At 37.3% G+C, this 22,163-nt stretch overlaps 1 protein-coding gene across 1 annotated transcript in view; it reads left to right on the plus strand.

Annotated features, from left to right (window-relative positions):
- The window catches only part of ZNF804B (zinc finger protein 804B), a 226,965-nt gene that overhangs the window by 177,091 nt on the left and 27,711 nt on the right, over positions 1–22,163 (plus strand). The window contains exon 2 of the mRNA XM_058832870.1: positions 21,610–21,753. Within this exon, the coding sequence (XP_058688853.1) occupies positions 21,610–21,753 (144 nt within the window). The remainder of the gene's footprint in view (positions 1–21,609; positions 21,754–22,163) is intronic.

A 22,163-nucleotide genomic window follows, 5' to 3' on the forward strand; every position in this document is an offset into this window, starting at 1 on the left:
AGAATATTGGAATCATCTGGAAGGAAAAATGAAACCTCATGAGAAAGGTAGAAAAAATGCTTGAAACTTCCAGGATCGCAAAGGATTAAATTGAAAGGAATAACAATATTCAGAAGTTTAATAAATTGAATGAGTCAGCAACAGCCCATTTCTTTGGTCCTTTCAGTACATTTCAGTCACTCCCTTTTTAAAATTAGATTATTTGCATTCTCTCCAGATTTAGCAAATCTCTAGCTATTTTATGATTGAATTACCCTCTGCTTGCTAACTGTACTTTTTTCCTCAGTATGCGTCATTTACCCTTTTTTTTTTGTTCCCAATAGAAATTTTTATATTGAAATTTTGTTTCTGCCTCTTGGTATTAATTTTTGGTGTTTTACATAATCTTTCTAATGTTCTACAAATGTGTACATATAGTATTTACAAAGATATGAGAAATGAGTAAGGCCCAGCAAATTAACACCACTAATGAATTGTTGTAAAAGTTAGGTAGAACTCTATCTCCCATAGACCACCAAAAGTCTCAGACAAAAGATTTGTCAATGTTTAAAGCCATTTGGAGAACAAATTTTGGAAATGCTGAAGACAGTGTTACTTCACAGCTTGGATGCCTGAATTCTGAATATATGCCTTTATTGAAGCATGGGATGAAGAAATCTTCAGACTGTTTTCAACTCCATGTAACAGAACATTTGGTTTAGGGCTGAGGTTCCAGGAAGGAGAGGTTATTTTTTATTCAGAAGACAGTTACATAAAGAACACTAGAGATAGCATGTCCAATATTAATCTCAACAGCATTAAATCGATCTATCTATCTATCTATCTATCTATCTATCTATCTATCTATCTATCCATTTCCTTAACATTTTACATTTTCAAAGGTAGACTAGTCTTTTTTTTTGTTGTATGTCAATCTTTATGAAAAAAGATAAATCTTTCTAGAATGTATTTGAACAAAATATTACACATCAAGCTAGAACAGAATTTTAAAAAATCAAACTGTTGCATTTCTTTCTTGTTACTATAAAAAGGAAATTTGACAATGTAATTTTGAGCAGTCAAGGTGGCTAAGACTTTAGTGGTCTATGAAATTGATTTTATCTAGACTACTGAATGTAGTAAATCAAAATTACCTGCCCAGAGCATAATCACTCTCTTCATTTCTGCACTGCTTGTAAATATGCATAGGAAAAAATTGCAGGTACGCTGTGTGAATGTTAGCACCCACTGAACTCTGGCATCCCTCAAACAGTCCAACAGACTTTCATGAAGCATCAGCAAAACCTGTAATTTGTTAAAAGTCCATTATCTTCTTTTAACCAAAATACCCTGTTGATAGAATATGGCCACACAAACAAATTTATCCTTACAGACAAAAAATTCTAAAGAGTTCCTTTTTACTATAATTTACTTTACTGTAATAGTGATAGCACATTACATGCACCAACTCCCCCTGTATTAACAGGAGGAGTTCTGGACTTTCTGGTGAAAAATAACTTGCAGATCCAGGTTTCCACATTATTTGAACACTGATGGGGTCACACTGGACATTCTCTTTTTAATCTAATATAAAAGCGAATTACATGTGGTGGACCAGCTGCAGAATAAGTGTTCTCCCTCACCCATTGTTTGGTTGACAGTTCCATTGTTCCTAGGGAAAAGTACTGTCAAGGGACATCCCACCTGGAAATAGATGCTTGGTCTCTCCTGATGTTAGAAAATTCAAAGTATTAACTGACCTAAAAATTAGGATTTAAAAAAAAATAAATAAAGAAGGCATCTTTTGTTTTGTTTTGTTTTGTTTTTTCTCTATTCACTGGATATAGTCAGAGAAGTTAAAAGGATGGTGCAAAACCAAGTTTTTACTAACATGTTTTTACTAACATAATACATGATTTACTCACATGAACTAGGAATCCAGGCACCTGCAACCAAAACAGAAGATGGTTTGAAGTTATTTAATTTGGGAGTCAAAAGATTAAAAGGTCTCCAAATTCCTGTCCTAATCTGATGGGGTTGACCTCTTTCCCTTTTCAGCTTTAAGTACCAGCAGAAAAGATTTTAAAAGGTTTCAATTTTTCCCTTTGCTGTAAGCACTGGCTCTACATTCCCAAATTATATTCATCTCTAGACTGAAACATCTAGAAATATCTGTTCCCTAGAAAAGGGCTGTGGACAGGATTCAGTTGCCTGAGCTTCCTCATCTGGTAACATTTTCCAGTGGTCAAGGTCATTCTATCTGCTACCCAGCTAGCTCTTCTAGAAAGGTGTGAGTCTTGAGTGGAGTCCAGTGCATCAAACAACCCTGTATGGATGCACTGATACCACAGGAATCTCAAAAGCAACTAAAAATCTCACATTAAGCCTTTGTCCATCACAGACCATGTCATCTAGGGAAAAGCCCATGTTGCTCTGAAGTGGATCCTGAGTGCAGAACTTCTCACAGTCCATGCTCTGCTGACAGGATGTTATCTGCACTCACACTTGATAGTGCCTAAGGTAAAAGCTACTGCACAGGTGGGGGGAGCATCTAAAGCAGACTGATGTTCTGACAGAGCAGGACTAAGCACAGATCAGGTTACAGTGAACACGTGTGGGCAGCAGAACCAAACCCCAGCACTCGACTCACTGTAATAGGAGAGTCTGGACTGTGCACATTCTTGTGCATCTGTCCTTAGCTGTCGTAGTCATGAAGTTAATACCTTTCTAAAGGCCTGCACTAATGACTACACAAGTGTGTGCTCAGTAGGACTATCTTGTTAAAGTCATCTTCTGTTACTCAGCTGCAAGTAATGCTTTGGCAGTCCATGGGAGCAATCATTCTTACAGTGCTCTCTGCGTCACTACTCTTAGGAAAACTTTTCTTGGAGCTGGTAATGAGAACACCCTCCAGGATAATGGAAAACTGAGTGTGGAAATGTTCCGTGCGTGCCAGAGGTCAGCATCTGTTTTCTAGCTTTTCTTGCCCTGGTATTGAATCTGTAGTTGGATCTTTTTGTGTCTGAACTGAGCAAGCTAATGGAACCATGCAAGCTTACTGCTGTGCAAATAGCAGGTGACTACAGACTGATAATGTACTGTAGCATGCTTCTCTGTGGCCTCAGAAAAATCTAAGGATGCAATTCCAAACTGATGATGGAATTTTATTGGTAGATTTTTTATAAATTGGTAGGTGCTCTTGTAATGAAATCAAGTCTGTGCTGTATCACCTACCCACGATATGTGTGGTACATCATTATTTACATCAGAATTTATCCCCGACAAAACTACAGCTAGTGAAAATTCGTTCCTATAACTAGGGTAAAATCAGTGTTATACTAACAATCAAATGTCTACTACAACACTGCTTCAAGCAAGAAAACATTACAGGGATGAATGGGAAACTAAAAAAAATTCTCATTTACTATAGGTTGATGTATATAGGGTATTTGAGAAGGACATGGACTGCTAGAGTGAGTCCATTGGAGGGACACAGGGTTGGTCAGAGCACTGGGCACATCTGTGAAGACAGTGAGGGAGCTGGAATTGCTCATCTTGGAGAAGGCTCCAGGGACACCTTAGAGCACCTTCCAGCACTTAAAGGGGCTAAAAGAAAGCATATAATGCTAGGAGAAGGGGCAATGGCTTTAAACAGATAGGTTTAAATTAGATAATAAAGAGAAATTTTTTACAGTGAGGGTGGTGAGACACTGTAACAGGTCATTTTGGGAAGTTGTAGATGCCCTGTCCCTGAAGGAGTCAAGGTTGAATGGGACTTTGAGCAGCTTGGCCTAGTGGAAGGAGTCCCTGCCCGAAGCAGGGAGTTGGAACAGTATGATCTCTAAGGTTACTTCCAACCCAAAATATTCTGTGATACAATGAGTCTATCATATAACATATCTAGCATGTGCTAGCTTTGTATACTGTGAAGCCAACTAAGTACAGGAAGCATAATTTGGTTAATGAGGATTCTGCCTCTAAATGGCTGTTTGTATTGAATCACTTCAAAATCCACCTGGCAGTACAAATTTCCTGACTGCTTCCAAGCCAGGTTGCCAGCTTTGGACTACAGGAAAGCACTTGCCCATAACAAGTCAAAGTGTCCTCCCACATACAGACATCCTGTGCTGGGGAGATTAAACCCCAAGGAAAATCTTTTGAACATTTCTAAAAATAACATCTTGCTTCTTATTCTTCTCTGCCAAAACAAATTACTGGTATTTTCCCTATGTAAAGACTCCAATGGCATTGCTATTGGGAACTCAGCTGGGCTGAATCTGAAAATTCACCCAACAAATCCAATAAAGAAAACCAAAGAGGAGCAAAAAAGCAGGTGTTATTCTAATGCACTTCAGGCACACGGCCAGGCAACTTTCATGTAGTTACAGGGAGATGGACGAGATGACCTAGACTATATGTCTTTTCTTCTCTATCAAAAAGTGCTATGGTTCTATAATCATATCAAACAAAATCACGCTTTCCTCAGGCTGCAGGTGGTGCCACATGTTATCAGTATGGAAAGGCAGGACATTTAAACCACTCAAGCAGGTGAAGTCAGTCACTGATATTATTTTCCTGAGTGCTGATAGCGGCTGTTCAGCTAATCCGGTTCGTAGACCGCTTTGCTATATTGTAATGATATTTGCACCCCTGGAAGACAGCCACACGCTATTGAAATGATGCTTGATAATGTTTCTGTACCAGTTCCACTTCAATTGACCTGACTGCAGTGTTATCAAAATGTTCAGTTTATAGAACCTAAGCTATATTTGTGTCTCCTTGATGGAAAAGAAAAATCAGTCCCTAAACACAGTGACCTTATTGTGTAAGTTAGAGATGACTCTTTCCTTGAGTGCAAGAGGGGAAAAATTCACTTTGGGGGCTCACATTCTTTTCACTGCTATTTTAAAGCTACAGGGTGCTAATGGACTGTCCTTCACTTCTGCACAGAGCAACCCTAGTGTTTGACCTCATCTTCTTGATGACAGTCTGAATGCAGGGTGGACTGTGGTGTGAGTTTTTTTAACATAACTCAGCAAGCTGTTGTTCCTGTTTTTAACATAAACCCTCAAATCTGGAAAGGTGGACAGGGGTCTAACAACACAACTGTCACCCAAGGAAGAGGTGCACAATACAATATATTTACAAATGCCCCACTGCTATGTAGCAAAACCTTTGTCCTCTACTGACTTCAGGTGAATCAGGGCCAAATGTGATAGAGAATCTGTCAGGGAAAGTTACAGAAGGGGATCATAAGCTGTTCTGACTACCATGGAGCCAGGCCCTGCCTACATGAAGTAATTGCAAGTAATTTCATTTAGTAGGAGTGGATCTGTGAGTTGAAAGGGCTGGTTTTGAGACACCTACATGAACTTTGCTCAGATATTTTGCTTTGGACAAGGCTCAGGCTGCTCACTAGGAGCAGTAGTACCCACACATGGCTCAAAGGTTTGCAGGATGATATTACTCTGCTCTTTTATGTTTCCATTGTGCTTAAGGCACATTGAGCATGTACTCTGTCCAGTTCTTATGCTACATTTTCCTTTGAAAGAAAGCCAGCTGCACACACCAAAGCTGCTTCATGAACCAAGACAACCTGCTGGAAAAGGAGAAGGCTTTTGAGTTTGCTTCAGGAGCTTGCTACTGTTCGGATCCAAAAAGCTAAGGCAGAGGTGGCCACATTCCCTGAAGAACCTCTGTTTGGCATCTGTTTTCTTATTTTGAGTATAAATAGTGTAAAAAAGTAAATAAAATACATAATCTCAAATGTAGATATTTTAAGCGTCTCAAGTCTGCACTGAATTAATTTTCTTTTGCCGTCAGAATCTCAAATCTCTTGTATGAGGTGCTCTGGCTGAACTACAGATGGTGTTATACCAGAGAAATGATTACACTGTACTTAAACACAAGGTTCCACAATCTGTTATGCATGTGAGCAGCTTTTGTGATCTTAGAGTCCAACCAACCCCAAATGTCCTCAACAACTCAAGGCACTAGAAGAAAGAAGCCACATTTCAATTAAACCAAGGTGAATGCAAACATGGAAGCCACTGCTGTGCATGAGAATTTCAGAATTCCCTTCTGGTTGTTTTGCATGAGTTTGCAAACAAAGGGCAAAATAAGCTTAAACTCCACTTAAAGCTGTGGCTAATTCAGACAAGTTCCAGCCATTGGCTTTCCTCCAGTAACTCTGAATTTTATTTTAAATCTGCACATTGACACTCATTTGTAAATGGAATTCAACCCAGTGCAGATCACTAGTCAAGCTGCTAAATTTTGCTGAAGGCGGGGCAGAGAATCATAAGTAGGTTTTCTCTGCAGGGTTGAATTTATTCCAAAATTAGATACCAGTGTCACATCATAATATTTCAGGGCAATATAATTAATTACCAAATACTGAATCTGAGCAGAAATAAAGTAACTTCAGAAAATGTCTTGGTGGGCAATTATTATTTAAAAAAAACCCAGATTTTTTTTGTTTGTTTGTTTGATATATGATAAACTTTCTGTGCAGAAGTATAATTTAAATTAATTAAATAATGCCTGAAATGGGATGGTTTTGTGCCTGTTGTATGACTATCTTGTTTGCTTTGTCACTTTAATTTTCCATTATTTTATTGTATGCTGAGTACTTTTTTGTTTATTGAAAATATACGCATGACATTAATTTCATTATCCGATTCTGCATGCAAGCATGTATTACATTTGCAAATGAAGCAATGGTAAGGAAAAGCAAATTCAGTAAGAGGGTTTATTATGCATGCATAACCAAGCAAGTGCTTGTTTTAGAACAGTACATCTTGAACAGTTGTGATAAGGATTGCCAGGATTTAACTATGACTTTTATGAATAGAAATTTTTGAGAAGTATCTATTGAAGAAAATACTTTAGTTCATAGACCTCTGCATGTTTCATCTTGAGTAGCAGCCAAAGTTGTTTTATTTATTATTAGATTGAATTAAAATCTGAAACTAGAGAAACTAGGGACAAATGTATTATTAAAAGATTAACTTGTCGTAAACTCTTATTATGGTAAGTAGCCTCTCTTTTATGGAATCTTCAGTAAAAATGAAACTAACTGAAAAAAGACATTTTTCAACATTAATCATAAAATCAAAAAACATGAAAGCAAGATTTTTTTACATTTAAGTTAATCTCAAATATTCATTCCCATTAACTTTGCACTCTGCTGTAAATTTAAGATATTAAACTATACAAGAAGTGATGGCACCATATGTTTACTCGAAGTGATTTTTGAAAATACACGTTATTAGAAGAGTCAAATTGGTAGAAGGGATAGTAGTAACACTATTTCTCCTTATAGCAGAGTATAATGTTGAAGATTATTTAGATTTAGTGATATCAATTTCCTCTCACTTGTGTACAATAATATCATATATAAATTTAAAATATTTATAATGTAGTAAAAAAATCTAATAATATAATATTAACATTAATTTGGTATTATATAGAGTATATTTACAGTACTATTTTACTACTGTTGTAATAGTATAATAATATGATATATTTAATATATATATATTAGATGGAACTATAAAATAATTTTGTAGTTATGTCATACATACTACACTACAGACAATAAACATAAAATGTTGAAGAATGAATGTCAACATGCTGAGATTTCTTTTCAGTTAGGCAATTAGCATGAAGGTTTTCTTTCCATCATCTTCCATGGCTATGTTTTCCCCTGTACATTTCCTCCGGCGTTTTGTCATTTGTTCCTTTATTTTCCAATCATCTTCTTTGTCACATTTTCCATGCTTTCTAAATATCTTCACTCACTAAAATTACTGAAGATGTAGTCATGCAGTTCACTGGGCTAAGGCTGGAACATGGGGTGCTATTTCTGGCACAGCCACAAACCTACAGGCAAATCTCACTCCTGTCATTCAGCGCTTGCTTTCACATTCGCCACGGTGCTGGAAGCATAAAGTGTTGGACTGAACTCCTCTGTCCTCCTGGTGATTAGAAAAGGGACATGAATAAATGTAGTACCACGTCCACAAATTGAACAGAAAATTCACCTTTTAGTGGGCAAGACATGAAAGGGAGCCAAGTTTGCAAGGAGCTGCTTAGCTATTTAACTTCAGGAAGGCATCCCAGTCCCTGAGGAGGGACACATAAAGGCCCATTTCTTCTCTTGTTATTTCCAAATTGTATCTCATTCAACTCAATATACTGGATGTACACTGGGCTCACAAGAGGCAGCTGTGATGGCTAATGCAGCACTACAGGTTCCAGAAAGGTGAACACAAGTCCTGTGCTGTAAAGTGAGCGTGATGAGGCCAAAGTCCTGGCAGTGTATTCATTCTGGAAGGCAGTCAAGTTTCAGAATGATGTTTTGAATAATAAATGTAAGTGTATGCAACCATATGACAAATTGTCATAAAGGTGAAGTCAGACTTGACCATATACATCACATACGGATATAGTTGGCTTTTTATTTCCCTCTGTTAAACATATAGAGCATTTAAGGCAAAACTTGTCAGAGTTACTCTTCTAGAATAGGATAAGTATTTTGAATATATGAAAGTGTCTTGTCCTGAATTCATCACTGGAATTTTATGAATAGAGGTCACTGAATATGGCTAAGTATCCAGCATTTAAGAGTTGTGTTCCTCTCAAATAGGGAAAAAGAAAATTTTCAGGATAGCAGTAACTGCTATTATGAAGTTTGAATCTCACTTGATGACACCTGTCTTAATGCAAATGAAGTCCCAGTTGCTTTTAGATTACTAAAGACTTAACTTCCTGAATAAACTAGTAAAAGCCCTAATGAATCAAGTCAGAACTTCTCCTTTTAGAAATTTCCCATGGTATGTACTTGTATTAAAAAGGCTATCTCTAAATACAGGCAATGAGACCTGACAAAACTATTATTTCCTGTACATTTCTGCAGTGGACTTGTGTTATTCCCCACATGTGTGAGACGGTTGTGAATACTTGCACTAGTGAGAGCACATGTCCCACCAGATAGCTGCTGATATTAGTGTGAGCCAGCTCAGAACAACCCAGCTACACATTAATACATCAAATCTCATAATGGTTAATTTTCTGTTGGGTCTTCCAAACAGTATATTACCAGTGTACAGAAAAAGCTGTTCAAGGATGAAAGTCAAGTGCATTAAAGCCAAATCACCAGCCACAGAAATGCACTAGAATGGATTGGTTTGAACTGAAATGTAAGCAGTGAAGTGTCAATGGGATGGATACAAAATAATGTGGTTTAGAAACTGTGGCAATAGAAAGTTTGTGCAGAAGGCAAGTAATTACAAATAATTCTCCCAGGCTTATTAATACAATTTCTATGCCAAGTTGTTGGACGTTTTCCTGCCCATCCACATTAATTCTTTGTTAAACTTTTTATTCATATTCTAAGCACCAACTCATTTGCAGTTGCCCAGTAGTTTATTGATTGGTTTCAGATTGATTATGGGTACATGCATGACTTTACACAAATCACTGAGTGTGGTCTCCAGATCCTCTTGTTCAATTCAGTGAATTCTCAATGTGCTAGAGGACTGCATTGCTGCAGGAATCAGAGTTGTTTAATATCTTGAGTTTGAAGGGGTCCAGAAGGATGGGCAAGTCCAACTCCCTGCTCTTTTCAGGACTACAAGATGATAAACTGTGACTGACTGTCCAGATGAAAATGATGTTCCTTTGCTTCTGCTTTCATACATACAGTTACATAACCAATTAACATTCCAGTGAAGCCAGTGGCAAACAACTGAGATTATATTCATGTTTTTTGTTTGTTGCATTTTAGTGAAGAACAGACAGTTTAATATGTAGGTTTAAAATACTGGAAGGAAATGTCTCATCATTAATTCATTGAGTCATCTATTTTAATTAGATCAAGAGTTAGAGAGCTCACACACTTGTATTCATTAAAGAAATGCACCATTACCTAATAAGATTGTGCATTGTTTCATGACACAAATAGTGAGATTAACAGGTTATAAAAATCAAAGTTAGGAACTACTTCTATTCACTTATGTTGCATTAAAATCATTAAATATTCAACACAGAATCACAGTTAAAAAATAAAGAAGAATCCAGAGAGTCTGTAATGGATGTAAATTCAGTCATTTCTTTAAGACTCTTTCTTTGGAAATATGACACAGTAAGGCAAGAAATTTAATGATGATACTCTTGGAGCTGAGAACACCCCATTTGTATCTATAATAGGTGGTGGTGAAGCCAGAAATATTCTTTCAAGTTGAGAGACGCCAGCCTGTCTCATTTTTCTAAAATCAAGCACCTCTACATTGCCCTGTGTTCAGTAAATTCATGGGATTAATGGACACCCCAGGAGACCTCATTTTACAGCATCAAGCAGCAATCAGCTGCTTGAGTTGTTGTCTCAGGAAGCCTCAGTTCTCCACAGCAGCACTAGAAGTGCTCATTATGTCTGGGTGCGACATTCCCAACCAAGTACTTGTGACAGAATTAGCTCCGTGTTATATAGTTTATTCATTTGAGGGAAGATGAGGATGGATCATCTTTTATTTGTTCAACAAAGTATCTGTTTAAGATCTTTTGTGTCCCAGACACTGACATTTCATTTTAAATTGCATGTTGCATTATGTAGTTCTGTTCCTAATAGTAGTAATCATACATGATGAATTCAAGAGCACAATAGATGTTTGCTATCAATTTTGTAACATATTAGTATTTTACTCAAAAAATACCACAGCAAGAAAAAAATGTAGTCTTTTAAACAGCTATTTTCCTCTTCCAGATCTTAATTTGGTTTTTTTTTTTATTTTTTTTCAAATCTGTCTCTGCAAGAATGTGCTCACCCTCTCTTCTATTAATTTTAATAATCTCAGTAAATCCCCCTGGATCTAAATTGTATCTTCCTTTTGGTTTTTCAGGGTTTTTTTTTGTTTTCCCATTTATTGTGTTTGCTACAGCTGGATCTTATGGTCTCATTAGAATCAGTTTCAAAGCTTCCACTGAGCCCAGCCATGCTGGGCTGTGCTAGAGCCTGGGCTGGAGATGGACACAGCTACAGCTGTGGTTTGTTACAGCTCCTGGGAAAGGGCTTCACTAAGACATGAGGACAGGGTTGAGCATTTTAGGCCAACATTTTTTGATAGCCCTTCATGCACTTTTGCAACATGTCTTTAAGCTGGATAATAGCATAGAAAGAGAATGGTAAGTGGCACAAGGTGTCACAACTGATCATGAGTCTGGGGATTTCTCCACATCCTCACGAAGGCCAGGAATTTGCTCTAAAGATTTATTTCTTTTTATATATATATATGAAAGTAATCAAAAGTGTTGCAGTCTTACAGCTGATTAATGAAGATCACTAACAATTGTACAGCCTGGTAAACCCAGAAACTGTCAGGAAAGACCAGGATTTTCTCTCTGCCTTGGGTTGTAATGTGAAGGAAAGGAATGACCAGAAAAGAAGGAAGGCAAGAGATCAGAGACGAGAAGTCATGCAGATCATCTGTAAATTGAACAGGATACCATGGGATGTAAAGATTCTGTTGTGTACCCCTGGAATGGTTGTACAGTGAACATGAAAACTGAAGAAAACCTCTTGGCACTGGATACCAGGACTCCTTCCAGGCAGTTATTTCCTGCATCATGGATGAAGAATATGGGATGACAGAGAGTTTAACTTTGGAAATTGCCATAAGGGTGCCATTAATCTATAAACTGAGTGTCCAATTGTATTTAAAAATCAACTAATTTAAATTACCATGTGTGCTTCAGGATGAGTTTCAAGCCATAAGCACTTGACTAAAACAGAGGTAGAAAAAGTATTCCTTCCCTTCCCTTCCCTTCCCTTCCCTTCCCTTCCCTTCCCTTCCCTTCCCTTCCCTTCCCTTCCCTTCCCTTCCCTTCCCTTCCCTTCCCTTCCCTTCCCTTCCCTTCCCTTCCCTTCCCTTCCCTTCCCTTCCCTTCCCTTCCCTTCCCTTCCCTTCCCTTCCCTTCCCTTCCCTTCCCTTCCCTTCCCTTCCCTTCCCTTCCCTTCCCTTCCCTTCCCTTCCCTTCCCTTCCCTTCCCTTCCCTTCCCTTCCCTTCCCTTCCCCTGTTCATGTCACACTCACATCTTCCCTATCTCCCTCTCTCTCTCCCTCCCATGCATTTTTTCCAATCAGAATGCAAATATATTTTAATCCAAATGAGAAGATCCTTTTTTACTTTAGGTCAGGTGATATAATTGTAGCTTGTATAAAATTGCAGAACTAGCAAAAAAAGTATATAGAATTTCATAGCTTACATTAATGCATTTGGGGAGCTGCAGAGGAAGAAGGATGTATGTGTGTGTAAAAAAAATAAATAAATTTAAAAGATAAACTTTATTTTTCCATTTGGACTTCATAGAGCAATTTGGAATTCATTCTTTTTCTTTGGATAACCTCAGGTGCTGAGAAAAACCAAAGCGTTCATAAATCAGTATTCTGGGCTTCTATTGAAAATAATAATCATAGTAAAAAAGAGTATATTAAAAGCTAATGTGCAGAAATACCCTGATTTCTGGTTAAAAACTTGTTCTCAAATTCTACACAATGAAACAATGATGCAGTATCTTATAGATTAATTTTAAGTGAAGGTGAATGACATAAATACAATTCAAAAGTATGATTAATGCTTACCCCGTAAGTAATTTTCTGAAGTAGATTGCAAATATACATAATATAAGAAATAAATTGACCAAACTGGATTTACTAATAGTTTATTAATATTTTATCATAAAATTTAAAATTATTCTCTGTTGCTATGAGCAAAGAAACCCACTGATATTAGACATATTGCATCATTTATGATATTGAATAAGTCTACAGGAACTGGTTTTAATATTGTGCTATCTGCAAAGAAAGAGTCCAACAATGTTAAAAGAGAGAGATTTAAATGTTTAATGCTATTGTTATTAAAAACCATAAAATGTTATCTGATATGGTTAGTCTGTGTTTTGTGAAAAAGGCACTTAATAAAAATGTTTCTAACAGCCATATATGAGTTGTGTGATAACTATTATTATGCTTATATCAAATGCTGTATTTCCTACACAATTTCCTAAACAATGATCAAAATCATAGTTGCAAAGTGCTTTTAGCTAGCTCAAATATGAAAGACACTACATATAAGTTATGTTCCATTGTGTTTTGTAGAAGGAGCCTTTAGGTCAAAATGTACAAAGATCTTAAAAAATGTCAAGTACATTTAATCTGAAAAGAAGTGACAGACAAAGAAATACATCAATCTATTAAATGCAGTGCTAGAACATGCATTGTACTCTAAAAATCACAAGTGGGAAAGTGAGAATGGTAAGACATAAATGGAGGACTAACTCTTCAGATTAATTGATAATACCTCACTCATCAGAAAAGGAGTAAAAGAAATGATCATCTGAGAGGAGGAGAGAGATAGTAGTATGAATCAGTGAACAAATTGAAGGAATTGACTTTGAATAGAAGGCAGACAAAAATGTCACAATCAGATTCACTAAAGGACTCACATTTGTGAAGAAAAGCAGGACTATATGGAAAAAGAGAATTATTTTTTTTTTCTTGTCCATAACAGGAACAGTTCTTCTGTCGAACTTCAAAAAACCATTTCTATTCTATCTACATTTTTCCACAGTCATATTGACATGTAAGATCAATGAACCATATCTGCAGAGTGGCTGGAAATATATTGAGATCCTCTATAATTTTTTATCTTTTTAATCTTACCCATAAAGCTCTTAGAATTTTCTTTTAAATGCCTAGAATATAATCCTAACTATAAGAAACCCACATCTGTTTCATTACCCCAGAAATTGTTTCAGCCTCTACCACCAGTAATTTTGACAGCTCTGATGCCCTTTGTGTTCTCAGGCTGTCCTTGAGTCATATTTATTCATCTTCTTAGGGCTGTTGCTCTAGTAACTGAATTGCAACAATTTTTTTTTCTTTCTTTAATGGCAGCATTTTTATTTTGAAATTGTTCTTTAATGACTTTATGCTTGGAAACTCTTCCAAAGCAATAAGTCAAATGTTAATGCTAGCATTAATATAGGTCATAGATTAACAACGAGACCCAGAGATAAAAATCAAGAAGCAAGACATTAATCATTAAGCAGATTTAGCGTAACTTTAGATTTTCCTAAATCTTCAAATCAAATTTAGTCAACCAAATCACATCACATATTCCCCCTCATAAATATATCATGCTTCATCTTAAAATGATACCTGCAACTTCAATGGTAAAGTTGTCCTTAAGTCTTTTCCACTGATGACGAGAAACCTTATGGATTCCAGCCTAAATATATTGAAGGATTTGTATATATCATTTGGGCTTTATGCCTGAGTGTGTTTGCCACTCTATTTGGAAATTGTGTATTTTCTGTATTAAATTTAATTTATTTTTTAATCTGCATCTCAGTAGTTGGTTAATACATGGGAGGAGATCCTTTATCACGTTCTTGTACAACCTGTCCCTCAGGTATAGGACCTTACACTGGGCATTGTTGAGCCTCATGAGGGTCACATGCATCCATTTGTTGAGCTTGTCCAGTTCTCTCTGGATGGCATCCCATCCCCCAGGCACGTCAACCCCACCACTCAGCTTCTTGTCATCTGCAAACCCTCTGTCGGTGCACTTGAACCCACCCTGTCATCTGTGATGTTATTGAACAGCATTGGTCCTAATATGGACCTGTGGGGACACTACTCATCACTCAGCTCCATTCTACTCCTTGATTTTCTCAAATTGAACTTTGTTCCCATTTATGTTATTTACACTCTATTTTTAATGTCCTCTTTAAGCTGGCTTTATCCTAGAACTCTTATTTCTGCACTGCATGCAATTCCAGACAGTTTTTTCTCAGTTGAATAAATTATATTTTGATAATTCTGTCATGTTTTTAGCCCCAGCTGAAAACTAAACTACTATGAAGAAAATTATCTCAGACAAAACCAGTATATTTCTTTCAGATATATCCCTTTTCAGTATAAAATTACAAAAATGTTCAAATTTGATTAATTGTATATTTTTCTAAGAATTAAACTGAATACACACAATTTTGTATGTAACTTACAGTTAGGTACCTAATTACCTTTGCAATTCAACTATTGATCACATTTTCAGAAAATCTAATGCATGCAGCTCCCTCAACTCCACCAGTTTCTGAAAATGAGGAGAAAAATGTCGAATCACACTGGGATGTTTAAAAAATGCCCTCCATAGCCACAAAAAAAAGAGTTTCAGTGGTTGTATGCTCCATTTATAATATGGAAAATATCAAAGTTTAATTCCTTTATAAAGTTACCAGGAGCAACCATGTGTCGTAGAAAAGATTTTTTGAAGATCCGGATAGATCTTCTCATGTTCTTTGAATTCTTATATCCCATAAGGTTTGTTCCAATCAGCAGTGATGATTTTGATAGTAAATAGATTAGGAATTGGTTTACATTTCCTATTAGTCCCAGCAGGGTTACACTCTGAGGGGCATGTAGGACCTGCTAAAAGCATTGCACTTCTCAGCATTCTAGTAGCAAATGGATGTGCATATGATTGAAAATGTTGCAGTAATTGCCTGAGTGTGAAAAATATGAAGATGCACTTATTTGCAGAAGTTAGGTGTTGACCTCTATGAGTCAGCTGAGAGTGGCAGCATTTACTGCCTTTAAAGAAAAAATCCTTTGCAATAGATAGCTCTGTAAATCCTCACTGTAGATCCCACAGTGGCAGAAACTGTGCATTGAGTTTTCAAGGTGGACAATGGCAGAACATATGTGAGATAAATGTTCTGCACTGCCAGAAATTGCAGCTGAACAAATCACTTGCTTTTTATTCCATCTCCACAGCTAAACTTCCCTAGGAAAGTCTTTAGGTAAGAGAACAACCTTCTCCAGGGAGAAAAAAAAAAGAGAACTTTCAGGGAAAAGTTCATTAATTTCAACCAACCTGATGTTCAGTTACGTATCTTAATATCAGGACATTTTTGTGGTACTCAAGTCTCACACTGCACACAAGTACTTTGATTACTTCCTGCATTCTATCACCTGCCTGCTGACTTTTAAAGATCTTTTAAAATCTATCTCACTCCAGCTGCAGAAGAAAATATAAAAATAACATAACAATTATGTGCAAGTATCTCTAAAACTGGGGAATTTGGAAGATGTGGTGAACGAGCACACAAAATGAAGGCTCTATGACTGCTGTTTCTACACATCTATGCACAGGTCCTGACCACCCAGAGATGTTCCATACCAGCCTGGGCTGTTCTATAGATTTCCCTCAAAAATATTTTTTACAAGTACTCACATTAATGATCCAATGAAAATACAAATTACAGATTGAGGTCTAGTTTGCCTAATGTAGGCATGTAACTTACTTTTAAACCTCTTATCCCTACACTTCTGCTCGAAGATCTCTCAAATAAGTATATGTCTTTCTCAAATTGTGGGGAGAAAACCGTCTCAAAGGCTACATCTACACTTTGGTCTTCCCCAAAAAGCACATATAACCCTGGGCAAACTGTCCATATGTCCATATTGCCCTAAGTAAACTCAAGTCTGTCTGGTACAGTTAGGTGTAATTATTATATTTGTTTTTCTTTCAGTCTGTATGAAGAAGTGTAAGGGCTACATTAAATCATTGCTGTGGTAGTTTTCTCACACCATGCTGCAGGTGTTTTTATGGGATGCAAGTGTTGCTTTGTTTGAAAAAAATCATGTGGGTTTTCAAAAGACTATATAGGGCATGGAGAGGTTGGTGGTGTCTCTTGCTTTCTTCCTGTAGAGTGTTGTCCCTGCACCAAATGTTATTCTGGAACTGCAATCATTTTTATCTCAAAGAGAACTCTGAAATGAAAAAGCCTGGGAATGAGCTATCACACATGGAGTGGGAATGATAGAGGGCCAGATTTTAGAAGTCAAGTCATTTGCTAGTGTAGCTGTACCAAATAGTATTTTAAATCTGACATTTCACCAATACTGAATCAAGTGGAATAATTACCCTCAGCATCTTAGTTATAACATTACTATTAATACATCAGAATGTGGTTTGCCTTGACTTTCACTGTTGACTTTCATTCGATTTCTTTTCCACTCTAACTCTTGGACCTTTTCCCTTGTATTTGCATTTACTCAGCTATTCCCAATCTTGTATCGATGAATGTGATTTTCCCCTCCAAAGTGCTGCACTTGACACACATCTTACTGAATTTTATCTTGCTGATTTAAGATCATATCTGAAGATTATTACAGTAATTTTGAATCTTGATCCCGGTCCCTAAAGCAATTGTATAGCTTATGCTGTTAATTAGTACCATTCATAGAATTAACACATTATCACAATTCATTTTGTCATCTAAATCACTAATGAAAATATGTTAAAAAGTGGATGATGGAGATGGTAATCTGTATTTAATTCATGTGCTTATATTTGTCCTATTTCTCCTTTAACCTCTAGCCTGAGAATCCCCAAGAGGCACTTCAGTAGTTGCATAAGTATTTAAAACTTGCATTCATATACAATCTTGTTCAAAAAATTATATTTAAGTTACCAAACTCTGATTGCTTATGTCCCTGAAGAGGGAGCAGTCTGTCACTTACTGAGCCCTGCATTAATATGAGTTAGCTGCTCTGTCACTAATTTTGCATTCCAATTTAGAAATAGGTAATCAAAAGCAGGCTAATGATGCTATATTTTTCTCATATTCTATTACAAGCACCATACATTTACTCCACTATATTTCTAGAAATCCATGGGTTTGTAGAAAATTGCCTCTGCGAGTTTTATTGTATCAAGTGACCTACTTTTCACCTCAGTCCGTTTGAACATAGCAGATATATTTACTATCAGTTACTCAGACAAGAAATGTGGTATTGTTTTGTCTAGATCAGCATCCTTTAATGGCCATGCAATCCCTTAAATATCTATTACAGACTCTGGATTTAATAAATGGTATCTAATTGACTAGATGTCAGTTGCAACATTCAAGAAAACTCAGTTACATGGGATTTTTCATTGATTTTCCCTATATTAGAAAATGAAATGTCAGCTACCATTAATTGCATTTTCACAATACGAATCATACTGCAAAAGTAGCTGCTAAGTGAAAGCACTTCTAGCCTAACATGCTAGAGAAATATTTTTTTAAAATTAATCCCATATATAAACAATTATTACAGTTATGTGTCTCTGTGGGTCAAAATGATGTGAATGCAATTACAATCTATAATACAGAACCATTTTTCAGACTTCTAGAAAAAATGCAAAGACATATTCTGCACTTGTTTATCCTTGTACATTGCACTGCCTGCATCCAGAACCACAGAAGTTGGTTAATCCATGGTTTCTAGGAGTTCTTAACCTGCAAGGATGGCATCACCCCTTACATCAGCTTGCACCACTGTTGTCCATGACTCAAAGACAGAACCGCTAATTTATATTGTCTTCTGAGTATACACAGGCTGTGTGCCATTAGTAAGGAGGGTATGATCCAGAATAAAGTCTTTGAGACTGTGACACATATATTCCTTACCAGTGAAGGTCCACACTTCAAAATGTGTTTGTGCATCTTTCCTGCCTGCCTGTGTCTGCATTTGTGTGATCAGGCCTTCTTGATCATGTATGCTTTCTACAGGTGTAATTCCATAGGTTTTCTTTTATGTGATCACATTCATCATACCAGAATTGACCACTGGTTTGTACAAGTCTACTGAGATGATATTACAAGTCTGGACGTGAAAATTCATTTGACTATGCACAGTATACAGCAGTGCTAGAAGTACTTATGTCTTTGTAGAGGAAGAAAAATCCATGACCTTTCTAAAGTATGTGATGTGGCATTCAATTTCCCTGCATCTGATCGATAAGTGAGCAGGAAGTTATATCTTTTGCCATGGCAGACAAGCATAATTAAGCAATAAGGCAATGGATGTAGTTGTGATTATCTTAGGATGCACCTGGGAGCTGCCTTGTTGCTGTTTTAAAACATCTTTATGTGAAGGGAACTGTATTAATTTCTGCTGAGAAAGATAAAGTTGGCAGTTTGGAATGCTCATGAGCAGCAGTTTCAGTTGTGCTTTACAGACAGTAATGTGGTGTGCTCACCCCAAACAATTAGGCCTCTCCTTCACCAGGAGGAATGATGGAGCAGGTTGTAAACATTTAATTGACAGTTCAGACCAAGGGAAAAAAAAATTAAAAAAAAAGAAGCCCAACCCCTCCCGCAAAACCATTATGCTTTGGCTAGCTTCCAGTGAGTGCAAAACTTACATTTTTACTAGATTAGAATAAAAATATGTTGCCTCCAACAGTTGACTTTCAGGGAAGACATCTCTGCATAATTAATACTATTGCATCCACATCCTAATTTATGCATTTTAATTATATCAAAGGCCTGGTGAATAATTAATGCTAGCAAAACAATGGGTCTGAAGCATAAGCTGAAAAGTATCACTTTTTAATGGGCTCTGTAAATTTAAATAACTAATGAAAGCTATTTAACTATTTGATTGTGAGAATATTTCTCCCTGATACAATCAAGGATTAACTACCATAATTGAGCAGCCTCTCAAGTGGAGCAATGTTGCCTCATCTTAGTTGTTTTCTGAGTGTACCATAGATAGTATACTGACCCACCTGAGCTATATGCTTCCAGGAGAGATTTATTTGCATGTTTCCCCTCTGAGAGGAACTGACATCTCATTGGTATCTTCTATAAGATGTGAAATCAAAATTCTGGGCACGGTATACCACTTTGACCTCCTGTCTTCAAGTAGGTCAGTTCATGCGAGTTTCATGGGGAGATTTAGAATTGAATCTAAAGAAATACACTATAGAATTTATTATCTTTGAGTTCAGCAATCTAAGAATTAAGGATGTAGGCCAAGTTAGTAATGTAGAGCCTTGCAGTAGTTGGAAAGAGATAGAACCTCTGGAGAATTTAATCTCATCCTAAAATGGGTTTTTGAAATAGATGGGATTAATAACCATTTGGCAGTGTCTAGCATTTTTCTGTTTCTTACAGAAGAAGCTTAGGATACTGTCTTACCCACACACCTAACTTCTGGACAGCCGAGTTTAGATGAAGTTAATCTCACCAGGAAAGGCAGGCTCTAAAACCATGGTGTAAAGGAGACCTACTCACACCAATCTGGGGATGTAAAGACCAGGGTAAAACAGAAGGGCTCACAGCACAGAGCTGTGCAAAGTTCAGTGTCTCACACTGACAATCAGGACTGGTTGCTTGGCCAAGTCTCAGATTTGAATCGTGTCACTCATTAAGCTCTTTCCCCTCTGAAGGGCTCAAAATGTCTGTTCATGTTCATTTGCCATACCCAAACAGCAGCCTCCACCCAGCTCTGGTCCCTGGAGCTGTGCTGGGCAGGGTGATGCACTAAGAGCAGGCTGTCCCAGATGTGCAGCGTGTCCTGTCTTTCCTCTACTCTGGTTTGTCACTCAAAGAGCAGTGAAACATGTGGACAGCAGACAATAATGGCTGCATAGCATAGAAAGCCTGGCAGCAGAAAGCACTCATTTCTTTAGAAGAGTAAAACGATACAGCAAATGATGAATTACTGCAATCCCTGGCAATATATTACATACACTCAAGAAATATCAGCTTGTCAATATGAATATAAAATGAATAGCTTCTACCAACTTTTTTGTTCTTGTTTTCCATATCAGAAGTTTTCACTTTAATGCAAAATGTTTAAGGAAGTGTCATAATAATAACAGTATAATGAAGGGCTTTTAAAAGAAATAAAATTGACAAAGACTGCTTCCAATTTTGCATATCAGGCCCTCTATTTAAGTGCATTAATTTGAATTCAGTAACTTTTGGCTCCTATGTTTGAAATTTTCTGGTTTTACCTAATATTATGTATTGAATTGAAGTATTTGACTCTCCATAGCACTCACTTACGCCACTGGGGAGAAATGGAAGTCAACTATGTAGGAACTAATTGTGCTTTCCCTGTTTTCAGCTGTGTTTGCATGAGCCTGGACATGGGCTGGTTCTCTCTTCAGTGGCTGTGGCCTGTGTCAGGCAGGCAAGAGTTTCAGTTTGGTTAGGCTGGATGGTGTGTCCCTTCATGCAGATGTTGGGAAGCACAGGGAAGAACAGAGAAGGCCCTTGTGGAGGTGGCCCTGCTCCAGGGAAATCTCAGCCAGCCATAGCAATCTGCTGCCTGGCCCCTGTGAATATTTCATAGAAGTCAGCAAGTGGAACACAAAAGAAAATCTGACATAGTATCAGATTAAACCAGTTTATTTCTTGTGAGCAATAGTACCTGAAAGAGCAGACAGATATTGAGGCAATCTGGGGCTGGTGACAGAGTTAACAGGCTGGCACTGGGGGCTTGTTTGTTCTTCACTGCTCAGCTTTCCTGCCCAGGAGCTGCTCAGCTTTCCTGCCCAGGAGCTAGGCAGTGTCCTGACAGTATTCCTCTGCACCCCAATCCTCTCTACTTTTCTGACTGTAGAACTTACAATGAGAAGTGAGAACAATTTCCCAAGAAGCAGAACTCTTTTGTTGAATATGGTTTAAGACCAAAACCTCCTTAGCATGTTTGGGATGAAAAGAGCTGCTGAAGCAGGAGTTCATGGTCTCAGGTGAAGCGCCTCCCTCTGCTTCTGCCTTTGCAGGACTACGCTGAGAAGGAGAAAGCTGCAGCTAAGGCCCTGGAGGATGTGAAGGCCAACTTCTACTGTGAACTATGTGACAAGCAGTACCACAAACACCAGGAATTTGACAACCACATCAATTCTTATGACCACGCTCACAAGCAGGTAAACCTGATAAATGTCTCACATGTTACGCTGGTCTGTCTTCTCATTAATTGTGGGAGGTTTCTAAACTCACCCAAGTAGAAGACAATTCATCATTTGATGTTTTCAACTTTAACATTCTTTTTTCCATTAAAATAAAATTGAAAATATTCATCTGTATCACAATTTCTTTTAAGCTATTCTGACTGAAAGACCTCCAGCTGTAGTTTTAGATATATGTTTAATACCAATGCCTGCATTTAATTTGATATATTTAAATGTGGAATTACTTAAAAACCACAGGCAGGGGGAAAGACCATTTCCTCAAATGACCAGGTCCCCCTTTAGACCCTCCCAGTCAAAGAAAAGCTTCTATTCTTCATGCTTCTATCAGAAGGCATATGACCACGCTGTTTCAAGATGGTTGTGCT

This window comes from Poecile atricapillus, chromosome 2 (assembly GCF_030490865.1).
Source record: "Poecile atricapillus isolate bPoeAtr1 chromosome 2, bPoeAtr1.hap1, whole genome shotgun sequence".
Classification (NCBI taxonomy): domain Eukaryota; kingdom Metazoa; phylum Chordata; class Aves; order Passeriformes; family Paridae; genus Poecile; species Poecile atricapillus.